General features: G+C 43.6%; 2 protein-coding genes across 2 annotated transcripts in view; both read right to left on the bottom strand.

The window, feature by feature from the left end:
- Window positions 1-9851, bottom strand: part of palm1b (paralemmin 1b) — a 33406-nt gene extending 23555 nt beyond the window's left edge. The window contains exon 1 of the mRNA XM_061696906.1: window positions 9668-9851. Within this exon, the coding sequence (XP_061552890.1) occupies window positions 9668-9851 (184 nt within the window). The remainder of the gene's footprint in view (window positions 1-9667) is intronic.
- On the bottom strand, window positions 7889-21766 carry plppr3a (phospholipid phosphatase related 3a). Its single transcript, XM_061696210.1, has 9 exons — window positions 21426-21766; window positions 19714-19817; window positions 18732-18917; window positions 18189-18318; window positions 17022-17217; window positions 15808-15865; window positions 14590-14763; window positions 12008-12829; window positions 7889-11458 (listed from the first exon to the last, which is right to left on the bottom strand). The coding sequence occupies exons 2-9, from the start codon at window positions 19792-19794 to the stop codon at window positions 10691-10693; spliced, it is 2415 nt and encodes an 804-aa protein (XP_061552194.1). The 5' UTR covers window positions 19795-19817; window positions 21426-21766; the 3' UTR covers window positions 7889-10690.
- Between the last annotated feature and the right edge of the window lie 2834 nt (window positions 21767-24600).

The following is a 24600-nucleotide window of genomic DNA, read 5'->3' on the forward strand; positions in this document are numbered from 1 at the left end:
TATGCCGGTCTACGAAATGACCGAAAGCGGGTCTAGACCGCCTCCTTGCAGAATTACGCCAGGCTGGTTTTGACCTCGGACCTTTTGTCCTCACTGAACCTAGCGTGCATGTTTATGTTTTTGACTAAACATGCTAAACTATGGGATAATACACATACCATTCAAACTCACTATCTTCTTGTTGCGAGACCCTATTGCGTAGCACTGCTCCAATGCGCTACCTTGCAAATTTAAATCGACCTTTTTAACTCTCAGGATAACCACAGATCTCTAAAGTGGAGAGTGGGAAAGTGAAGTTCCAAGTCTGACCTCTTGAAATTTGAATATTTGGCTCTGGAAATCGGAGTCTGGGGGGTGGCGGGAGCTAGGCAAGGCGAAGGAGAAGGCTGGTATGCATTGTGGCGCGGATTTAGGGAGGTTTCCATATGGGAATGTGATTTGGGAGCGGGGCGTATCAGAGGCATCAGTCCACGCACATCATTACACACCCTTCAGCCATTTTCACAGCACACACACAAGCCACGCGTGGGTGGTTTTTTTTGTTTTTTTTTTTTGTTCCTCCCACAATCACGATAAACACTGTTGACAGTTGAGGGTCAGACATGTTTTTTGACAAACAGTGCAGGGAGGCCCTACGTGATGAGAAATAGGTAGGCTATGCGGTGCTTTTTCAAATGTGTTTATGTCTCGGCCCCCGACCGGCAGCCCTCGGGCCCAGCTCAGCACTCGGCTTCTTATCTCCCTCTTGGAACCCTCGGTGAATATGAATAAACATTGAAGAAAAAGATGAAAATCCCGCCCCTGCCCAAAATAAAAATAGCTGAGAGAAAATTGAAGGAGGCGGATGTGAAGTGTCAGAAGGGATGGTGGATTGAGATAGTCCCCTGAAAATTGACAAAATGTCTCCTTGTTTGCTATCTTCAACAGTGCTTCTCAAAACTTTTGACACCAGGTATCACCCCCCCCCCCCCCCCCCCACCCACCCAAAAAAAAAAAAACTTGCCCCTCCAAGGACCACCGTCGTGACCAACATTAAAATACAGTAGTGCAGAAAGCCAAAGTGCCAAAAACTAGATAAAGATTTTAGCCCTAAAAAAGTCCATTTCATAATATTGTAAGCAACTGGTACATTATGCAAATGAAAAGGTTAATAAAACTGCTGGAATAGAAAGTGTGGGTAGTGGTATGCATGGTGATTATTGTATTGTTCTGTATACAGCAGCAGCATACAGTTAGGGCCCTCAAACTCCATTAAATTGTATTTATTTCCACCAATCTATTATTTTTATTTCATAGTGTGGTTGTCTTGGCTGCCCAGCTTCCAGTTGGCGTATGTTAGATTTTGTTTTGTTTTGTTGTCAAACCAGATTTCAACTTCTATATGCTGCATTGTCATTGTAATCTGCCCAAGGCCTTCAGAATCCAGAGTGCTGGTGTTACGGCATTTTTCTGTCCTCTGATTAGTTGCGCTAGAGCTAACGGGATCCATGCTGTGCAGCCAATCATATTGCACCGGCGCATCTCTTTCATAATTTTGCTTTCACAACTGATGCTTGGCGATTGTTGTGAATTTCAATGCCTCCATCTAGTGGCGGAGCGGCTGAAGCTGAACGTTTGATCGCAACACAAAGCAGAAAATTGACCAAACAGCAGCTCATATCTGGTAGAACTTAAAAAAGTTCTGAATGAACTTATAGTTGGCTACTATATGTTCATAGTGAGGCAAAACTGTGCACTAGTTGACATCTGCGAACAACTATTACTACGAGTGAAGCACCAGATGTCAATTAGTATAATTGTGTATTGTCATTCGTTATACTTGTAGCATGCAGTTGTAAAGTAGCGCAGTTTTGCTTCATGAATGACATGTACAATGGATATAAAAAGTCTACACACCCCTGTTCAAATGTTTAGTGTACACAAAAAAAAGAGATACATTATTTTACAACTTTTTTCACCGTTAATGTGACCTATAAGCTGTACAAGTCAATTAATTTAATAATTATTATAACTTTTGTTTAGGAGAAGTGAAAAGAAACCTCTAAGATAATGTGGTTGCACAATTGTACACACCTTATAACTAATGTGGCTGTGTTCATAATTAACCAATCACATTCAAACTCATATTAAAAGGGAGTCAGCACACACCTGCCAACATTTAAAGTGACTCTGATTAACGGCAAATAAAGTTAAGATGTTCTAGTGGGCTTTTCCTGACATTTTATTGTTTATTTATTTGTTTTTTTAAAAAATAATTTTTTGTTTATTTTATTATTTGTTATTACTTAAAAAAGTAAGCCGAGGTACCATTGTGCGTGTTTTTCTAAACACTGAAGACAATTCAGTCTTCAATGAATGTAACACATTTTTTCTTGAACGACCCCAACCTCAAAATCAAAGACAATATTGAGTCTTCAGTGAACCTAACTTGCTTGTTGGTGTGTACATCAAAAACAATTTCGTGTTCAATGAACCCAACGCATTTTTGGAAACAGTATTAATCTCTGGCTTAGTGAGGCTATTCTGCTGCCAAATGTGGATGCAGAAAAGTACAAAGAAGGGATGACGATGGAGAATAGAGCAGCTTTATCTTGCTGTGTGCACATGAAGCAGCTCATTACAAAAAGTGCGCAATCCTGCAGCACCCACACAAAAACACACCCACACGAGAGGCTGTAACAAGAATAATATGAGACGATCTGCACACAGCTGACATTTTACACCTAGCAGGTAGACAGCAAACAAGGAGACATTTTGGCATTTTCGATCTCAACGCACTACCACCCCTCATTCCCATCCGAAACACTTCAGACCGATTTTTTTCTCTCCTTCTCAAATCATCTTTCTCCATTGAAATGGAAATGAAATGAAAATGCCATTCATCTGTGGCGGATTCCCCACAACAAAAAAACACCTAATTGTATTGTTTTATCATGAGGAAATAGCATTCTATAGTATTCTACTTTATAAAAACGTACAACAAGACATAATTAAATAGAATGTAACAAATTAAACAGCTTTGTCACAATTTTTGCTTCAATTCAATGGGCATTGTGCTCCTCCTTCTGGTGTCTGCTCCTTGGCCACCTTGGGGCAGTATAATACAGACATACGGATATACATACGGCATTAATACTAGTTGTTCTTTGCAGAGGATAAAGAATTCATGCCTGCGGGTACTGTAATATTTTCTGTATACATGTGTTGCTGCATCATTTGTGTTCGATCAGTTGCTGAAAGGGTTATACCACCCCGAAATAGAAGCTATTCGTCTTTGGCGATTCCCATTATGTGTTAGCGTTGATATGCCTTAAAAACACAACACATCATTCTCTGTGTTTTATGTTTAGTTTGACCTCAAATGGGAGTGTCAAGAAACAACTTGAAATCTCTTTTTTTTTTGTGGAAGAATTGTTCCCTAATTTTACCTGCCAAAATGCTGCTGGTTTTATATTTGAAGCCAGTTGAGTTTGCAAATCTCGCAAATCAAAGCAAATATCCTCTGGAAAACTGCTCGTTTCTCGAAAAAACTCAGAAGCCAGGTCATTATTATGAGCTCACGGCGCCACTACCGCTGTATGATAGGTTTAGGGCAGACGCCATTGAATCTGATTTAGAATCCATTATCATATCGATTATTCCATCGAGTAATCTTGGTACTGAGTGTATAATATCAATTCGGTGTACAGAATTTGAGACAACAAAATTAGCCAATGCTAAACGGTTAGCAATCGCGATTAGCATTAGCGTGCTGGCGATTACCATTTGGGATCAAAAAACGCTAACTACCACTCAGCTCACTCGTACATCATACTTTTTGTACATTACACATGCAACAGTGTCTTAAAAATCACTTACATGCACTCCTCTGTCATTTTCGGCAATGTTTTCACTAGCCCAGCAGTGCGTGCGTCTGCAATAAATGTCTGTGTGAAACATAGACGGTCGCGCCAACAGGGTTCCGGCGGATCTTTTATTTTTATTGTTGGTCCCGGCGGAGCTTTCTAAGCAGAAATTTGGAGTCGCCCTATTTTTGAAATGATTTAACCGAGCTATTCAATTCCCCTCCCAGCCCTAGCTAGGTTCATCAAGGACAATTTAGTCATCAGTCAACCTAACGTACCTGCACACATACCATCTGGTTGTATTGGAACATTCTCCGTGCATACAAGTATTTGTTTTTTAAATTAAATTGTCTCTCTCATTATTAATAAACTCATTATTCTTAAAGCGCTTGGGTTAATGGTTAACATTTTTCCCTTGACAACTTGTTTATATCGGTCCTACGTCTTTTTTTGCTGTAGCACAAGAGTGACTACCAGAGAGCAAACGAATTCCCTGTGTTTTAGCATACTTGGCAAATAAAAATGATTCTGACTTATTCCTTTCTTTCCCTCCAGCCCCCGTTTTCACTGTGCAGCCATGTTCTGCCTTGCCCTGTCTGTTGTTTGCGTTTTGTCTTTGCCCAAGTGGCCTCGCTGCTCGTCGGCCTCAATGAGTCAGCTCAAACGCCTGCTCGGATCGTCTCGTTATTTTTTTAGGAAATGCTTCAAGAGTCAAATACAGCTCGTCCAAGTTGTGTCTTCGGTCTCCTGTTTGTCACACATGTGAGGCGGGATGGATCACAGTGCTCCGATTTGCTTATTAAAACGATGCTCCCTTGCCAACCAAGAATATAAAGTCTCGTGTGTCGTTTGCATTTATGCGGCAACTACTTGGTTTTTTTTTTCTCTCTCCGTCGCGACACGACGACAGTTCCCCTCTGACGTCTTGTCGGCGAGGAGCGAAAGTGGGTCAGATGTTCATTTTTTTGTTTTTTTTGTTTGATTTTTGGAAGCGAGAGCGTAAACCTCTGCCAAGAGCTTCCGCGGAGACGTCCTGGGCTAACTGACACGCTCCCTCGGCAGGAGCGAGGCGAGTAAGTCAGTGAGACAGCAGGGCGGGATGTAAACAATCGACTACAATTTTTCTTCCAATCCAAATGTACGAACATGCAAAATTATACATTGGACATTGACATTGGCTCAAGGTTTGACCTTGTGGAACTGCGGTATGAGAGTTTCATGTTTAATGGTGAGTCAATCTCAAATGATTTACAATGTATAGCGTACAATATTTACGTTTGGTAGCCATTAGACAAAATCCTGATAGTTTTTAAAGGACCTCAAAATGACCATAAAATGTCACCTTTAAAGCAAAATGGCAGACTTCCTGTGTCTTTTAGGCATTGGTTCTTAAGACTTTTTTGTGCTTGTACTCATGATAGACACACCTACCAAATTTCATGTTGCTACGTGAAGCAGGCTGTCGGGGCTGAATTTTGCAAAAATTCCTGAGGGGGCAGTAGAGGCACTCTTTGCTTTCTTCCATCGACCGTAACATGAATAGGTGAAGCGGGGTAAGCAGCGCATGAAAAGGGTCAGTCGTAGACATCACACACACACACACACACACACACGCACGCACACACACACACACTTATCGGGCCCAGACCCAATTTGTTTGCTCTGATAACTATCAGCGTATTACTACGCACTGTAAAGCCTTGAGGGTATTGAAGTCATGCACTGTACAGTGTTACTCATGCATTTGAGGCCACAATCACATTAGACAAATCAAGCTGAAATACTATACAACCCTTGTGTGAGACCCAGACTTGAAAATATATGATATTTAATACTTTTTATTGTATATGTTCAAATTGTGCGACCTATTAAACATGATTTAAAAAAATAATAATTTGTGACTCAGGTTTGCGACCCCCCCCCCCCCCCCCCCCCCCCCCCCCCCCCCCCCCGCCCCCCGGAGCCGAGCAAATCAGCATCCGCCATGTCCAAAAACTGTCTGTGTGTTTCTAGTAGTGCGGGATATTTAAAGGGTATGAGAGGAGCCGCTTTGATTGGACAGCATTGAAGTCCGCTGTGATCATGCCCACCGCAGTGCAGAGGTCCATCTTATAGGTGTGCTGGTCCACGAAATTACCAACACCGGGTCTAACCGACCTCCATGCAGAGTTAGGACACGCGACGCCCTGGTGTTACGCCAGGCACGAAAATAGAGGCCTTTATCTTTCGTTGGTCACTCACTGTACCTTGCGTTAACTTCCACCACTGCCAGTAGCGAACTGGACCGTTCTCTGCATCATCTTGAGAGGTTTACCACCTTTTTCATATGTTCTACAGAAAAAAATCTCAAATCGGTGAGGTCGCAAATTGCGAATATGTAAGCGTTCGCCATACTCACACGTTTGACCTCTTCCGTAAGCTAGCACGATTAGTTTGCTGAAAAACCTACAACACGTTTGCTGCCTCGTGTAAATCTGCACATTTGGAAATGAAAGTCCTTTAAAGGAGCAAGGTGCCTTGCAGGGTGAAGAGCGGCTCATAAAGGTGGCTCCCAGATGGGCCGTAACGGTGTAACGGCATCGCGAGGACATTCATCACGGGAGAGCGGGCCGGGTTTTATTCAGGGAGAGCGAGTGTGCGCCACAATTCAATGCTACTGTTGGGAAAATTGCAGACGGAACAAAAATATGCTGCTAATAGTTCTAATTTGGAAAATTGCTTCTGTTTGTAATGGATGACGAACAAGCACATGCTAACATACTGGATCCTATTTAAAATCTCATTGAAATCATTTTTCTGCTAATCACGCTGACATCCACGGGGGAACAACGCCCCATCAGATCCACGAGATATCGCCATCAGAGGCGGCCGAACTGGGGGGGCGGTGGGGGCCCCCTAACCCCCCCACACAAACACACACACTTTTACCCTTATGTGCTACTATGTTTGTGATGTGCGCCTTTTCAGAAAGTTTCCCCAGCCCCACACAATCAACGACAGGTTTTCGGGATGGAAAAGTTCTACCACCAGTTTCAAGAAAGACTAATTATGTACAATTTGTGTGTAAAATCCAACAAAAAAATCGGTGTGAGAACACATTTAAAGCAATGCAAAATTTGTATCACTAGTCAGTGGATTTTGGATGAAACGACTTGCACAAAGGAATAAAACAAAAAAAATCATGTCGCATATACAACAAAAAAACATGGGCGCATTGATGTCTTTGTTCCCCGTGCTAAAAATACCAAATAAATAGATAAATGAAGTAAAGGAAAAACGACTCCTTGCATTGATTGCGCGGACGGTAAGAACGACGGCGGCGACCCACTTTGTATCGCATTTCCTCGCTGGGAAACGACGAGCGGGAAGCACAATGGAACGTACATAAGCTTACAATCTTCTCTTTAAGGGAGCGATGGTGACAAAATACCGCCCAAAGTAATGCTTTTTTTCTGCACACCTGAACTTAATGTTGGCACACACACACACACACACACACACACACGCACGCACACGCGCGTACGTGTGTGAGTCATGGCGAGGCTGTGTGACCTCATCCTCGGGCCTCAGTCCTGCACACCATCTGCACTGTTGGCTCATTGCTTCACAGCTCTGAGCACACACTGGTACACACACACACGCACACACGCGCATGTGTATATGCACACATGCAGAAAACAAAGAATCTGCATGCATGGAGCAACAAAAATCCACCCGACTGACTGATGTCACGAGCCAAACCATGACACATATCCTAGCGGACACAGCTGCAGTGGATGGATGGATAGACAGAAAGACACGTAAGACGGCCAAGGACTGGGTACATAGCGACTGAAAAGCCGAGCGTTGCAGAGGAATGTCAGCTCCACTTGTTTGAAATGGTTCCAATAACAGAAGGGAAATGTAAACCGCAAAGTGAGACAGAGTTAAGAAGTCGTTCCATTTTATTCAACAAGAGTATTATTATTGTCACACATCAACACAGATAGAAAACATACCCCGTTAAAAAAATGGGGGGGGGGGGGGGGGGGGGGCCTGAAGAGATCAATAACAGTAGTCATAATATTAAGCAAGTTTTTTTTTTTTTTTTTTTTACACTCAAAAATGGGATGTATGATACTTAAAACGTACAGAAAATGCACCAATGGCTTGTTAAATAAGGTAAGGGTGAAAACCTGAAGAAAAACTCAAACGCAGCACAAAGTGAGGCGTTCTCGTGAGAATTTAGTCGGAAATCGTACACAATTTCAAGCACTGTACCATGTACTATTTTGCAGACAGGTGACTGTCACACCAAGAAAAAACATGCAAAATTTTGACATAAATATGCTCATAAATACATTTTTAAAAAAGGTATTTTAAAATAGATATTCTTATGTGTGGCTTAGGTGATTTAGGAGTCAGTCATGTTAATTTTTTTTACAAATAATTGAATTAGGGAAAAAAATTCAAGTAAACCCTAAGATATGTTCATTTTCCACTAATTATGTACCATTTTTCCAATAAAAAATTCCCAGCGAGAACAGGCTCACATGTAAAATGCATTCCATTCATACCTACAGTCGTTGTACAAAATGGATTTAGGGAATTGCTAAAAAATGGTTTTTGTGCCCACTGTTCATGAAAATATAAAACAAATAAAGCACTTGTCGACAGACGTTGGATGAAACAACAAGTAAAATGAAGAACTAACTTTATACAACAAAGTTGAAAAGCAAAGAGTGGTCGTCAACAGAGAGTCAATTAATCGTTATCTTCTAGATAATGCATTAGCACAATATACTGGCAATATTCAGATTTTTCTTTTTTAGATGAAGTAATATCAATTATTGAAATCATTTTCACTTTTCAATTTTCACTTTAGTTTGTATCTCTCTCTCACCAGTCCAGCGTCCTGAATTATGCTCGTCGTAATAAATGTTGACTGACGTTGTGCTCATACTTGACGTTCAGTACTCTGGTCTGGAGTTTAGGGTTTAGGTTAGCATTTTAAGGTTGCATTCTAAGTTTAGGTTGAGGAGCTAAGGATTGGGAGTCGAGGTTTGGTGTTAGGTTTTAAAGTAAGGGTTAGAATTAATGGTACAGTTTTAGAGATTAGGGTAGAGATTGGGATTTAAGGTTTAAGGATTAGGATTGGGTTTAAGGTTAGATTTTTATGTTGGGAGTTTTAGATTTAGCATCTATGGTTCAGGTTTTGGGGTTTAGGGTTATAGTTAGGGTACAGGGTTTCGGGCTAGGCTGATCCACCAGGATTCAGGTGATAGTGTTGACATTGATGGTTAGGGTCCAGGGTTTTGGGTTCTCGGGCTAGGTTTATTCACCTGGTTTCAGATGATAGCATTCCCACTTTAACCAAACAAACAGCACTATCAGAGCAATCGCACCAGGGTTAGTTTGAGCTGAACCAAACGTGAAGCGTGAACATGGCCCTAAAAGCCAGTCCCTTAGACTCATAGACCTGAGCCGAGGCAACAGAATCCAGTTGGCTGCATCCAATGAGCACGTTGGTCGGTTTGCGGCCATAAACCATTCCAGGACGCTTGCTTTGGGATGTTTCATCTCTTGCTCACGCCCACATTAGCATGGCTCAAGCTTCATTGTTTGAGTGAGATGACTCCCCAGAAGGATGCAAGCTTGGAAGTTAAAGATCCTTTTGGGGCTCCTCGAGACGCAACAAAAACTCCTTACGGGAGCAACCAAAGGCTGGCAGCAAACAAGCAGCTGCAGTCGTCTTACGGAACGGTGGAGTTGCCTGCGGTTGTTTTGTTTTCCTTGTCCTTCTTCGCCCTTTCAGAGGAAAACTGTTTGAGCAAATCTGAGGCCTTCCGGAGTCGTTATCTCCTCCTTCAGCTGCAGACGCTTTTCCCTCCCTGGCAGCGACCAGGCGGGAATTCTCATTGCCCCTTTTTCTTCCTTGCGTTTGATCTCCTTTCTCTTCTTCTGACAGCTGCCGGAAAAACATCGAATCGCTTTAGCGTTCCCATGGACTTGGATCGAGGATGCCATCTTGGATTGAAAGTCCTTTTAAAATAAAACAAATAAAAAAGTCAATGCAAAATGGTTGTGTCCGCCGAGGACACAACTTGCTCTGGCTTTTTTTTAAGTCCTCGGGATGTGAGCCGTCCAATTTAGCAGCGGTCTCAACCGTCGGTCCTTTGGCCACTTGGTACCAGGCCGCACAGACGGGCTGAACCAAAATATTTTATTGATCATCACAGTTTGAAAATCACATGCATATGCCTGTGCCTCTGCATACGTCAAACCTCTAGTCGCAGTCCCGTGATATAATATATATAAAAAATTAAGCCCACAAGTTAGTAAAAATGAGTAAAATGAGTCTTTGGAAAGGTTCTTCAGAAAGGGAAAAAGGCCGAATGATGAGACAGACGAAGAGCCTACTAATTTCAAGAAAAAGAATCCTGAATTTAAGAGACAGCAGTCCAATTTGGAAAATGGGTTTATCGATACAAATACTATTGACACACCAAGCCCGCTCTTCGTACTAGAAGGCAACGGAGCCTTAAAAACTGCCCAAATAATCTGGAATACCTTGCTTCCATTTCCAACACCCTATCTTTACAAAGCAGGATTTCGGGCGACCAAAACAAAATTACAAAGTAGACTGGACATACACTATGTAACGTTATCTCCCATTACCCCAAGATGTGACCGGCTCATTGAAGAGAAACAAGCGCAGGGCTCCCACTAAACACAACAACTACGTTCAGCATAATGGCGAGTTGTATTTTTAATAGCTTGATTTGATTGAATTCTTTGCCGGTCTGTCAAAATATTGCTTGACATAAAACTTGTCCTTGGCGCAATAAAAGTTGGGGACCGCTGCACTATAGCATCCGCTCGTTCTGCAGCGCCTTGTAGTAGTGCTCCTGCTCGGCATGGCTGCGGGCCGACACAGAGGGCCGGCGGGGCAGCGTGGACGAGTGGGACAGCATCTGGTCATCCATCAGCAGGTCGGGGTGAGGCGGAGGGGGTAGCATGGTCGAGCACGAGGGGTGCGGAGGGGGTGGCGGCGGCATGGAGGAGGCAGGGAGCGGAGGAGGGGGCAAAGGGGATGAGGAGGGTTGCGCAGACACCTGAGAAGGCGGGTGAGACAGGAGGGAGGAGTGTGGTGGCGGTGGCGGGAGATGGGGCGACGACAGCTGGGGCGGGGGAGGCAGAGGGGAGGATGAGGTTGGGTGCGGCGGGGGCGGGAGCTCCGGAGCCTCGCCACCCAAAGACTCCTTTTTAACCGGGAGTGTCCGGTAGTCGCGGTAAAGCGGGGCGTTGTCCTGCCCCCGCAGCACGCCACGGTGCTTATCCAGCGCCGCCGTGTCGCCGGCCATCAGATTACCACTGATGGTGTTCCTCCACTCCCACGGCTTCCCGTTGGAGGCCGTCACCCGCACCACCGGGTGGTGTGGGGCGTGGGCATCGATGGTGACGATGCTGCCGCTGCCGGCGATGCTGCCCGGGTTGCTGCCAGCGCAGCTCTCCCGGTCGGAAGGGATCCGGCAGTAGGGTGACTCGGAACAGTTGGAGCCACCGCCTGAGGAGGAGCCGCCACCCTCCATGGGGACCCCGCCATGGCTCTGCTGCTTGGACATCGCCATCACCTGCAAGGTGCGAGGAAATGTCAGGAAGGAGAAGACTTTTGAGGTGTTTTTGAGTTATTGTTAGTCTATCCCAGAGGGTTTTGAGTGAGGGGCAGGGTACACCCTGGACTGGTCAGTAGTCAATCGCAGGGGACATATAAACAACCGACACTCTATCACATTACACCTTGGGGCAATTGATATAAAAACACAAGCGTGCGGATAAGAAACTCCACACAGAAAAGTGTGAATGGCGAATGAAACCCAGGACCTTTGACCTGGAAACAGACACGCTAACCACACGCACCAGTGGGCAGCTCGATTTGCTAATGGACAAAAGTAAAAAAAAAAAATTCAACTAGCCATTCACATTCACACCTATGGACAATTTAGCATCTAGATAGGTCTAGGTTTCTGGAGAAACCCCACCCAAGCACACGGAGTAGAAACCCCAAGAAACGCTGTATCTTGTACTGACTGGTGACCTGTCCAGGGTGTACCATGCTGGGATCAAATCCAGATCCGCCGTTATGAAAATAGATGGCCGCTCATTCTTCAGGTCCACCTTACCATAGTGACTCTTGGCTGAGCGGGTGGCTGAGCAGTCTGCGTGCTTGGCACCCTGGGGGTGGACACCGCAATGGGCCCAACACTGGGCTCCTTTGCACCGCCCCCCTCAGTGAGCGACAGCCACTTGGCGCGGGTCTTGGCGCTCTTGGGGGAGACCGGTGGCGGACGCGATGCCTCCTCTGGGATGTGGACCAGCGGCGGAGACACCACCATCCGGGCCCCGGTGGGCGTCGCCGTGCCCTTGTTGGCTTGCACTTTGGGGTAGAGAGACGACGGGACCCCCTGGTCGCCCGCCCCATCTGCGGCGTCTGCGGCCTCCGCCCCTCCCTCGCCCTCGTCCTCATCCCGGGAGCCTTGACTCCTCAGCTCCAGAGAGCGCTGCTTCCACTCCGACACCAGCTGCCGGGATCTTTGGGGGTCTAGGGGCATGTGGAATGTCATGTGGCGCTGGGAGGTCAGCGGCTCGTCGGAGGGCGAGATGGGGCTGTTGCCGTTGGCCACCCGGGGCAGAGTGTTGCTGAACGTCACCATAGTCTCCTTGGCCATGGGCCCGCGGGTAGCCAGGAGCTCCACGTCGGCACTGGCTCGCTTAAGGGAGGCCAGGGAGGCTTTCTCCCGCCTCACCTTGCTGCGCGCCCCCGAACCCATGGCTACGGCCAGCTCCTCGCGGCTCTCCGACACCCGCGGTGTCTTCCTGTAGAGGGAGTCGTGACTGCGCTGACTCAGCACCCTCAGCGTGTCCTTGTACTGCACCCCCGACATTTTGGGACGAGGCAACGCGTCTTCTTCGAAGGCTTTGAAGTTTGCCACCGCGTACACGGCCTGGAGGGAGACGGAAACAGCATCAGGGGCAGTGCCCAGCAAAATCCGGAACGTACTGAATATGTTGCTTTACATTTAATACAGAGAAGTGATTCTATTCCAGTTTTGTTGTTGGTCAATGGGGCAGGTCTAATTGAGCCCTACGAAATCTGCCTAGCAGCATGAACCGGAGGAATTCTGTTGCGATCTCGTTAACAGGCAAAAATTGTTTTATCATTTTATAAATGATTTTTTTTGAAGGAAGAAAATAAATTGTGAACTGTTGTTAATTGTAATTTTTATTTGATTTAAGATTGATGATGATTTATTAGATTTTTTCAAACAGTATTGAAACATAATTTTTATTATTATTATTATTGAGTTTATCAAACGAATGCAATTTGTTTTCTGTGCAGTTCAGTATGTTGATGTTGACAGAAAAATTGGAAACTTTCATTAATTTATGTTTTATTAAAGAAAATACAACATTAAAAAGTACAAAAGAAACTTGGAGCTTTTAAAAATTCCCTTTAAAAAAAAGAAGGAACATTGGAACTAAAAATATACTAAGTAATAAAAAGAGTATAGACCTTTTTCCCCCCCATTCATTCTTCCTTGACAGGAACACAAAACTGCCTCCGCCTGTAAATGTGAAGGACAAGAGGGAAGATCTGCAACAACTCCTTTCTTCTTCTTCTTCTTCTTCTTCTTCTTCTCTTTCTCCTCCCTAAAATCGAGTGTGAAATTGCTGCGGCAAATTCTTATCCGATCACTGCTTCTCTCTCTGTCTCTCTCGTAATGAGGAATGCTAAATATAGCTCGCCGGGAAAGAGAAAAAAGAAAGAAGAGGTGACAAACAATAGAGTTTGTGTTGGCGCACACAATAGGACAAATACAACTCAAGGCGCTTTATTTAAAGAGACGGACGGTATCCTTTAACTGCTGCCAAACGTTGGCTGGCTGTTCCTTCGGTGGCCGCGCATATCCCGATGACATGCGATACAAGCCGCCTTGTCACAACTAGAAATACATGGTTGCAAGTAAACGACCGCGACTGACTTCTTAGTACAGCATTTTGAGGGTTTTTTTTCTGTATTAAGTATAGAAGTAACAATTTCGGTAAAAACTGCATGTGACGCTGAAGGGCGGACAGTGAACTGAAATGCTGTGGACTTAATTGACTTGTTGCAATGAATGTGAATTGGTCAAATGTTTTCATTCATTTGGAGGTTTTCTCATGGGAAATATAGACCTACGCAAAAAGTGGAAATTCTTGGAATATCACAAAATCCTAGCCTGAATGAACTAAAATCTTTGATGTTGCGATGGTTTGAATCGCTTGAGACATCGTTTATTCGGGAATTTTGTCACGAATAATTTGCGGAGCCCTGCGGTGAATAGAAAGGCAAGCTGTCTATATTTAATACTATAGTTTAAAACCGTAACTATGATCCCCAAAACAGTTTCGTTTCATTTCAAACTCAGATGATTTCATTTAGAAAAAGTAACTTTCACTAACAACCCAGGCTCAGTTTAGCTCCTCCCTGACATGCGTAGCTTGTCTCTCGGTCGAGATGTATCACTTCAACATGCTTCCTTGACAACAACGATTGTACTACTTTCCTATGTAGACAAGGCTATGGCGGCATCTTGGGGTATTTTCATGTACGTCGATTGATGAATTGTGGAGGTCTGCCTGCATCTTTTTCCGTTATTTCCTAGATTTGAAAGTGGTGTCAACGCGCAGTCGTACGAACGGGTTGCTTTCCGCACCGACTGACCAAGTAGACGCCGATGCCGGCTCCGATCAGGTAGCCCACGTAGACGTCGACGGGGTGGCTCCGGTGCTGGGTGATCTGCGTGAGGCCGGCCAGGCCCGCCGCCATGCAGAAGGCGAACACCAGCAGCGGCTTGAGCAACTTGGTGGCGGCGCCGATGCTGGCGTTGAAGTACATCTGTGCGCACACACACGCGCGACGATAAACGTCGTTCGTTGTACGAGCGTAAATCCAATGAAATAAAATGCGAGTACATTCAATTCTTACTTTTCAAAAGTTAATTAAATTAAAATGAATACAATAAATGCAAATCCCTAACAAAATGGACTCAAAATGTCTCATGTATAAATAGGCAAAATAAACAAAAAATAACTACAACTACATATAATCCAACCCCCAAATTTGTAATACATTCAAATAAACAAAACTACAATGAATAAAATAAACTACAAACAAAACAATTATAATTTATAGTAGATGAATAAAACAGAAAATACAAACAAAGTAAGAAAAATAAGGAAATTCCAATTAAAAAAATGATTGAAATAAATACAAATTACATTTACTGGATTAAAAAGAACAATAGATATAATAAATAAAATGAATACAAATAACTAAAATAAATCCAAAATAGAAATAAGAACAATTAAAAATAAATACAATGCAAATGCACAGAAATAAATAATATAAAAATGAAGAAAGTAAGAACAACATGAAAATACAACAGAAATAAAAATTCACTTACTTTCTTGTTGAGAATAATAATACTCAAACTTACATGAATAATTGTATTCAAGTCATGTACTCTATCATGCAATTTCAAAACATTTGCTTGCCAATTTAAAACAATTTTCAAAATGACTAACTAATTCAACAACAACAAAAAAAACAAAAACGACAATTTATTTACATTGCACGTTTGCTTTTTGTGAATTTGATACCCTAATGCAAATGGGTTGCTGACTGAAAGAGATTTTAAAATGCTTATTCAGCACTTTTTACAACACAGAAGACACAACAAAAACCTCCAGGGTGATATTTATATTATTCATGTTGTGGTTTGCGACCCAATTTGAGACTAAACGGGAGGAATCAAAGCGAGCAACGTCCGCCGTTACCTTACTGAATGACACAGCTCCAAACTAAATTTCATTGGTCACCTCATGCAAATTAAGAAATGTCGAAAGTTAAAAAATAAAAAAAAATGTAAAGTATTCTTACGGAAATGTAGACGGCGGCAAAGCCAGAGAGTGTTGCATGCTGGGATGGGAAGGTTTTCCTGGACAGGAGGGAAAACGACAGCGTAAGTGCAATAAATGAAAGATCAGGTTGTACAACACGAGTCAAGCATGTCAGTGGGATTGTTGGGCGCTGCGTAATCAGGGTGTTGCGCAGTTTTCGACAGGATTAGCCCACAATCTGCTGTATTAGCAATAATCTCCATTGTTGCGTACACGCGCCGTACAGCAAGCGTGCGACGGGAATACGCATTCGGAAATACAGGTTTGCTCTCCCGTCTTCTTACGATGACAAAACGAATCAGGTGATAGGATAACGTTATGTGAGTGAGTGTACTAATAGGCAGCTACTGTGATAATATGTGTCTATTGTACTCATATTTCACCAATATGTAGGTTATATGTTGCTATTGTGCTAATATGACGATTTAAGCAACTAACATGTTGCTTTTTTATGACTACACTTTGTAGGCAATTCACTAATATGTAACTATTTTACTCATACTATATACATATATATTGTACCGTTATGTAGGTATCCTGATATGTATTATGTATGTACGTATTGTACTAATACAGTATGTTGATATTCTACTAACACTCAATTAACTATGTATCAATTGTACTAATATGTCCGTATTGCAGTATGTGTATCTTTTGTACTAATATGTATGTTGCATTCATATGTAGGTATTGTACTAATATGTAGAGCACAGGTGTCAAACTCAAGGCCCGGGGGCCAGATCTGGCCTGCCGTCATTTCATGTGGCCCGTGAAAGCAAATCATGTGCATTGAATTCTTGTTTCTTGGTAGCATAGCAAAACTTCAAATTTCCTTCAGTATTAATGTTGAGATTTTGTACTTTAAAAAAAAAAAAAAACAACAACATTTAAATAATAGGGCGGCACGCAACTAAAATGTGTTTGACACCCCAGAATTGTAGAGTATTGGACTATTACTGCATGTAGGTATTTCACTTAAATATAGATGTTGCACAAATATGTACTGTAGGTATTGGATTTACAGGTAAGTAGTGAAACAATATGTAACTTTTATATCATGTAAATATTGTACTAATATGTAGGCATTGGACTAATACGTACATATTGCACTCATGTGTCGGTGTTCTCCTAAAATGCAGCTATTTTACCAACAATTGTACTAATATGCATATGTTGAGGTAATTCTTGTCCTACCTGGCCGACATAATGGCGTACTGGTCTTTGCCCATGCAGATGTCCTGCGTGACGTAGGCGTTGTTGTCGCAGGCCACGCCCGGCGCTGTGTAATTGGGCTGGCAGACGGTGAGGAAGAAAGGGGCGTGGTAGCCGGTCGCCAGCTGGATGACATCCGTCACCAGCGCCGTTGCTAGGAGACCGAACACGTGAACACCTGAGCGGCAGAAAGGAAAGGAGGGAGCGAGGGAGGCGGGAGTCAAGGTCACCTCCGACTTCAAAAGTGCTCGAGTGGATCTTTTTTCATGGAGTAAAAAGTTCAACAAAAAAAAAAAAAAAAAAAAAAAAAAAAAGCAGTTTCTGCTATTTTGCCATCTGAGCACACAGACAAAAGCAAACTAATGAAGCAATTCAATTTCCACTCCAAAGCGTCAAAGAGGCCCTCCAGATATTTACCATCATATCACGCCTCTTTAGCACTTGGTCACCCTTCGTTTAACGTGCGTAATTAGTTCATTACCCACGCCCTGAAAAGGGAATGAAGTCAGCAGGTTAACGCTCACCGAAAGACAACAAAAGTGAGCCTCCGCTGACACTTCATTAGGTACACCAGTGCACATCTTTTGGGACTCGTTTTTCAAGTCCAACTGAAAATGAAACGAGTTTAAATGTTTTTTTAAATAAAATACATTCAAACACAAATACAAAAAAAAAGACAGAAAACTGGCAATGACAGTAAAAAGAAAAAAACTATATAATTCAAACACTACTGCTATTAAAAAATGAATGAATGAATAAATAAATAAGTAAAGGGTGCTCATTTTGTTAAAGGCCCTGCCCAGCAAGACAAGAAATACAAGTAAATACAATTGAAATAACATGATATCAATTTTATATTAAAATAAAATAATGACAATTGACAATTTTTGGGGAGCTCAAGGTCCTGCGCAGTAAGGAGTTGTGAAATATTATTATTATTATTATTACAAAATAAAATAAAAATGAAACTAAAAACAAAAAATGAAATTAAATAATAACTCAAACAAAGATGAATGAAATGAATGTAGAAAAAAAATCTAATTGTACTAGTACAAAATGTAAAACTAAATACAAAAATAATTTAAAAAAGTGCATAACAAAATTCAAAAAATGAAAAAAAAATGAGTGAAAAAATGGTCAGTCACTCACCCACGAAGCGCACGGTCCTGCGCAGGAAAGAGTTGAAGCTGCATCCCCCGGCGTTGATGCTGCCCTCCGTCTTGGGGCAGGTCTTGAGTTTGGACTGCATGCAGTACGTGAGGCCCTCCCCCATCATGATCTGTGTGCAAAGGCCAGGAAATAAACAGCAGGCATTAAAAAAAAAAAACAACAACAAAAAAAAACATCCATTTCCTACGATTTTAAAACTAGGGGTGATGGAGAACGGCGGCTAAAATGCTATTGATGTTGGCGATCGCTTCCAATCAGAGTGATAGATGACTTTGCTGCTTCTTTCCATGCTGCTGATGGATTAACATTTTGTGTGTTTGTGTGTGTGTGTGTGTGTGTATTGACCGAGGAGGTGTGTGCGGAAGTGTAACATTAGTATGTCAAGTGTGTATTTAGCATTGATTGTGCATTTCTTGTAGAGGAGAATTAATTGTTGTGTTTTTCTTGAGGGGAGGTGCAGAAGCTTGAGACAAATCCAAATGAAATTGCGAATTTTCAAAAGGTGCGGAGCCGACGTCTTACCGACGCGGCGGGTCCGGCGAAGGCCAAGCTGAGGAGCATGAGCAGCGGGATGAGCTCGTCGCCCGTCTCCACGTAGGGCATGGAGAGCCGGCGGTCGTGGCAGCGGAAGCCCACCGCGGCCGGAGACAAGACGTCGGTCAGCTCCAGGAAGTACAGCGACACCAAAGACGACAGCACGATGGGGAGCTACGTCGAAGGATCGAGAGTCAAAAAAACGATAATACGGGCTGGGCCAAAATTAGCTCGGGAACTGTTTCGTTACTTCGTTACGTTTACGTTTATAACAATGACATTAATGCTCCAAATGATTTCCATCACACAAAATTCCCATCTGTAACATTTTTAAATGAAAGCCTCCGAGAGCAAGTTATAACAGAGGCTAAAGATTAGGGTTTAAAAGTAGGCCTTCGAGGTGGGGGTTAGGGTTTCAAAATGGGATTAGGGTTTCAAAATAGGGTTTCAAGCCAGTTTTAGGGTGTTAAGTGTTAAGCGTTTCATGGGAGGGTTAGGGTTTCAAAGTAAGGTTTCAAGATGGGATTAGGGATTCCAAATATGGTTTCGGCCCAGGGTTTCAAAGTAAGGTTTCAAGATGGGATTAGGGATTCCAAATATGGTTTCGGCCCAGGGTTTCAGAGTAAGGTTTTAAAGCAAGTGTCAGAGCTTCAAAGTGAGTTTTTTTTTTCTAAAGCCAGGATTAGGGTTCCAAAATAGGGTTTGTGTTCAAAGTCAAGTTTAAGAGCAGGATTTCTAGCCAAGGTAGGGTTTCAAGGTGGGGTTTCAAAACAGGCTTTTGTGGCAAATATTAGGGTTTCATGGGAGGTTTCGTCTTTTAAAGTCAGGTTTCAAGACAGGATTAGGGTTTCAAAATAGGGTTTCAAGCCTGGCTCAATGGGTGAGATCCTTGTTTCCTTCCTTAACATAATGATAATAATAATAATACAAGAAGATGATTGCTGAAAGTCCGTGGAGTGTGCGAGCGTACCTCCACAAAGTAAAAGCACGGCAGCAGCGTCACGCTGTCTTTGGTCGGTTTCTTCTTGGTTCGGCTTTTGGGGGACGCCATCTTGGGGTGCGACCACTCACAGCCTGCTTCGGGATGCGCGGGACACCGTTAGACACTCACGCGAAGACAAGAGACACAAGGAAAATCAAACACATTTAAATATTTACACGCACTGTAGTGTTTACCAACGTGGCAGATCGGTCTGCGCCAAGACTGGGCGCCGGTCTACGAAATTACCAAAACCGGTCTAACCCGATTCTGGCCCGAATTGCACCGCCCTTCTCTCCCGTTTCCTTCCCTGTGAGCACTAAGCAACAACGCCGGGATGGATGGAAGGTCTCCAGTGTGGCGGAAAAGCAGCTTTGTCGGAGCCAAGCCCTCTCCCCGGTCTCGTCTCAGTGACCTGCTGCACTCACACACACTTAAACCGTATCCCCCCCTCCTTTAAATCACGTCTCGCACACACAAACACACACAACGTGCTTTTCTTGTACAAGCGCGGCGGCTTTTTTATCTCCAAAAACAGCATTTGTTTCTCTGAGGCTCTTTCGCATGAACGTGACAGCAAAATCTCGGTCGACCGTCTCCGCTTCTAAAAAGACTTTAACCTTGTGTGTGCGCATGTGTGTGTGTGTGTGTGTGTGTGTGTGTTGGACAGAATCACAGTAGGTCAATGTGCCAGACAGCCTTAAAGACCACCGACATGAGTGGGGGTGTACTTTTTTCTTTTCTTTTTTCCCCCCACTGACACTGGAAGAATTGCATGCAAAAACTCCTCCGAGCTGCGTTAAACTGCTGTATTTCCACCCTGGCATGGAAACAGGAGCTCAGAACATTCACATGACGCGTATTTAAAAAGCGATTGTTTCTTCGTCGTTGAAACAAGGAAATAACTCAAATGGTTATCATTAATTGACCACCTTTGTATTCCCAATGCCATGTTTGCCAAGAAAAACAAAATTAAAGTGACAGTACTGCTGGATGATCTCGTCAGTGTTGATGTTTTCACGTGATTTATATGTGTTTTTATCATTAATACAATATATATTTGCAGAAAACTTGAGTCGAAGATTAAAATAAACAGACATCAACAGCACAGTTAAGTTTAACCCTGACTGCTAACAATGCTCACGGGTCAGCTTGACCCGCTGTACGTTTAACCGTCCATAAATATCATTTGAAAAGATGATAATTGAAATGGCAATCTCTCAAGGACTTCCAATAGGACCCGCCTACAGTTTAATCGTCCAAAAACAAAAACAAAACAAAAATTCTTTGAAATGTCCATCCTTCGAAGACGTCCACAGTTGTCATTAATATTAAGTTAATGATCACGTCAGGCCCCTTCTGTTCTGATCGCTTCTTAGGTACACCAGCAAAGTTCAAGGGTCAACGTGACCCGCTGTTTAATCAGCAAAAAATAAATATAAAGAAACATAACGCCAATAGTTTTTCTCAGTAAAACAAGCACTGAAACGAGGCCAGCAGAACGAGTGCAATCCTTTTTTTCAAAAATATTTCAAGATTTGCAAACTTTCAAAGGGTCAGTTTGACCCGCAAAATAACCTGGAGGATTTAGAAATGACATATTGAGGAAATTACACTGATAAGGCCGACCAATGAAAGACATCACGCAAGTTGCCAATGAGATCATCAATTATGGAAACGTACACACACGCACAAACGCTCACCTCTATCTCGGGGGCTCCGCGAATTCACCGAGTCCCGTCGCCCCCTTCCCCCCCGGCGTGCTCTGGCGTGCTGCTCCAGTTTGGCGGCTCTCTCTGTCCGTCTTTCCCTTTAATCCATATCCGTGTCCCCTAAAAAAACAACAACAACAAAAATCCCAGTTGAGCGGGGGTGCTGGACTGGGATTAATACTGGCTGGGATGCGAGGGTGCCGTGAAAGGATGCTGATGGCAGAAAAGTCCCCAAAATGTGGTCCGATTCTGGAGTAAAATCTTCACGTGCTCCCACCCTGGTGGTGGTGGTGCAGGCTTGTCCGGATCCTCCCCTTATTCACCTATTATCATCCAGCGGTATTCCTGATATTTCTGAGAATACAAATCAAAGGGTTGGGAAAAAAAACAGGGAGGAATCTTCAGTTGGTCTTTTTTTTTTTTTTTTTTCCAGGCGAGCATCCCAGTGTCAGATTTATTCGGGTACGCAGTCACAAAGGCAGGCACGAGATGGGGGTGGGGGGGGGGGGGGGGGGGGTGCGAGGGGGAGGAGAGAGTGGTGCGCTGATGGTGGGGGGAGGAGACAGTCTGCTCCACACTTCTTCCATGAGACAAAAGGGGGAATGGTGGAGGGAGGGTTGCGCATGGGATTAAGAGGAGGAGGGAGCCGAGCTCTCATCAATGAAGAAGCAACACACAGCGCATGTGTGCGCCTTTGTCGACTCCTGAAGGGCGTGTCCACGTGCACCACAGCGGAGCACGTGGACCTCCGGTCCGCAAGAATCGTCAGGAACGCTGGCGTTACGACAAGCGTGTCGAACCTACGTGGCGATAGAGAACATTATTGCAATAAAAGCAGCTGCTGTTGCTAATTTTGGCCACTGGGAGGTCACACTGCCCAACACATAAACGACCACTTACCACTTAAATGACCGTGTGCTATTTTTTTGTAAATGTAGTCCGTATTACAAAACCAAATGCGACTTTGACTGTGGACTTAATGAGTTTGTGACGTCACGTGGATGCGCCGTGTTTACAGACGTAAATATGACACCTCGCGTAGGTCCCGCCATGACGCATTTGTGGCAACTCAAAGATTTTGTGCAACATTTTCTTATATTTTATCGATTCTAAAGAATCTTCTATTTGCCACTGACTGTTTTCTGCTTCTTCGTCCGCCTTTGCTTTGTTGTACAATTGTGACGTTTGCCGTCTTTTGATGACGTATACGCCGGATGAGAGTGACCCGGGCGTCCATACTGCAGTCGGATCGGATACATATCCGATATATATGCAAATTGACCTGCGGCGTGAGCAACGCTTAAAAGATGCCAAGATTGAGGAGCAAAGTAAGTCTACTTCATATAAAATGACATGCCACTTTTGCACAGTTCTGTTAAAAAGAAATATCTACTGTACAAATATTTCTAGATGCTCACTATTGTAAAATGTCAGTCAACAGCGCATGAACTAAAATGAGTTTGACACGTCTGGATTAGGCAAATAAAAGCCTTCTTCAAATCAAACAACACGTTACTTCCAAGTATTAGCGCTTGCTTGAGCCTTTTAGACCCATTTTGGCCACCGTACTCCAAGCTGACATATGACAATACTGTCGTTTTTGTAGCATGAGTTCCATCGCTCTTTTCTATGATGACGTTCACATTAGGCATATTAAAAAAACAAAAAATCCCTAAAATCAAACTACACGTTTTGCTAAGTATAAGCATAGTCAATGCCTAAGCCTTTTTGAACTTTTCTGGCCACCATACTTCAAGCTCACATTGGACATTACTGAAGTGTTTGTAGGCTTTGACCAACAGGGACTCTTTATCGGGTGCTACGCCACTGGCAAGCTTTGTATTTCCTGATTTTGTTGCTAGCCAGAATTCACGGGGCTAACTCGTGACTGCCCCACTTCTTTTTCCATTTGGGCCATCATACTAGCTCATGCTCGACTATACAGAACGCCAACTACCGCCATGACCAGTTACATCACTTGTTGCTAGGCGGAATTTGTGCGGCCAAATCATGACTGCCCCATTGGCCGATAACAAAATTGGCTTACGACAACACACTCTAAGGAAATGAAAGCAAAAGATCACTGTAAAGGCTTACGATACACATTTGGCCATGACATCACTGCTCTGTATTAAAGATAAAATACAAACTGGTAGCTCCTTAACGCAGAGCGGCCACCTATTTTTATTGTTCTTAAAAAATATATCTAAAAAAAAAAAACGTCCACATGGTCGGTGCCGTGCATCAGTGTTACGACTGGAGTGTGTGTGTGTGACACATTCCCACACCCACGCGCACACTCCCAGACGGCATGCTAATATCCGCACATTCCCAAGTGCTTCCACACACTACCCCACCCCCCCACCCCAAAAAAAGCACCGCCAGCCCCACACTATGAATTGGAAATGGGGCGCCACATTTATCCTGCCTGTGGTTACCAGGGAGTTTCTCTGTAAAGGGAGGGGGTCTGCGGGGGTGAGTGGGGGTCTCCCTGGGCTCATACGGCCCCCGCCACCCCCCATCCTAGTAATATACACACACAGTACACCCAATAAGAGCCACTGCTTGGTCACAGCTGGGCAGAGCTAATAAACTCATCACTCAGTGGCTGCCTCCTGTTTACCTAGCACACAAAAGCACGTTAAGATGGAGAGATGAGAGAGGCAGTGCGCCCGAATGTCAAACAAAATTGAGCGTTATTGTCTTCGGAAAGGCAAACTTTTTGGTATTGGATGCCACGAGATGGTGTACCGAATGAAGTGTCCAGTGAGTTTTGTCAGAGCTGCAGTCTTTTCCTTTGAGCCCATTTGAAGAGTAATTGGTTAGCTTCCTTGTGGATGTGGGTCGGGGGGCGCAGGGGGGGAGGGGTGTACTTGGGGGATTCGTAATTTTGATTAACATTATTCTCGACTGCGGCTGACACGTGATCTGCGTACCTCGTGGAAGCGTTCATGTGTTATGAGTAAGTAAATCGGAATTTTGTGAGTAGAAAAAACAACAAACAAATCTAAAACACAAGGAAAATCAGAGTTAATCATGAATACGAGAACACACACACACACACAAACACACACACACACACAGATACCACCATAATGGCTCATGCATTCATATCCATGGATATGTTCCCTGATTTGTGGTCCCCACAAAGGTCCCCATGACGTGA

The sequence above is a fragment of the Phycodurus eques genome, chromosome 14, assembly GCF_024500275.1.
Source record: "Phycodurus eques isolate BA_2022a chromosome 14, UOR_Pequ_1.1, whole genome shotgun sequence".
Taxonomy (NCBI): Eukaryota; Metazoa; Chordata; class Actinopteri; order Syngnathiformes; family Syngnathidae; genus Phycodurus; species Phycodurus eques.

Bases quoted from the DNA above. Each gene is read 5' to 3' on its own strand.
- plppr3a (XM_061696210.1), bottom strand. From the start codon at position 19,794: ATGGCGTCCCCCAAAAGCCGAACCAAGAAGAAACCGACCAAAGACAGC. The intron at 18,319-18,731 runs GTAAGACGTCGG...CTTTGCACACAG, and splicing joins TCGCCGGACCCGCCGCGTCG to ATCATGATGGGGGAGGGCCT. The intron at 14,764-15,807 runs GTAAGAATACTT...GTGTGCGCACAG, and splicing joins TTGCCGCCGTCTACATTTCC to ATGTACTTCAACGCCAGCAT.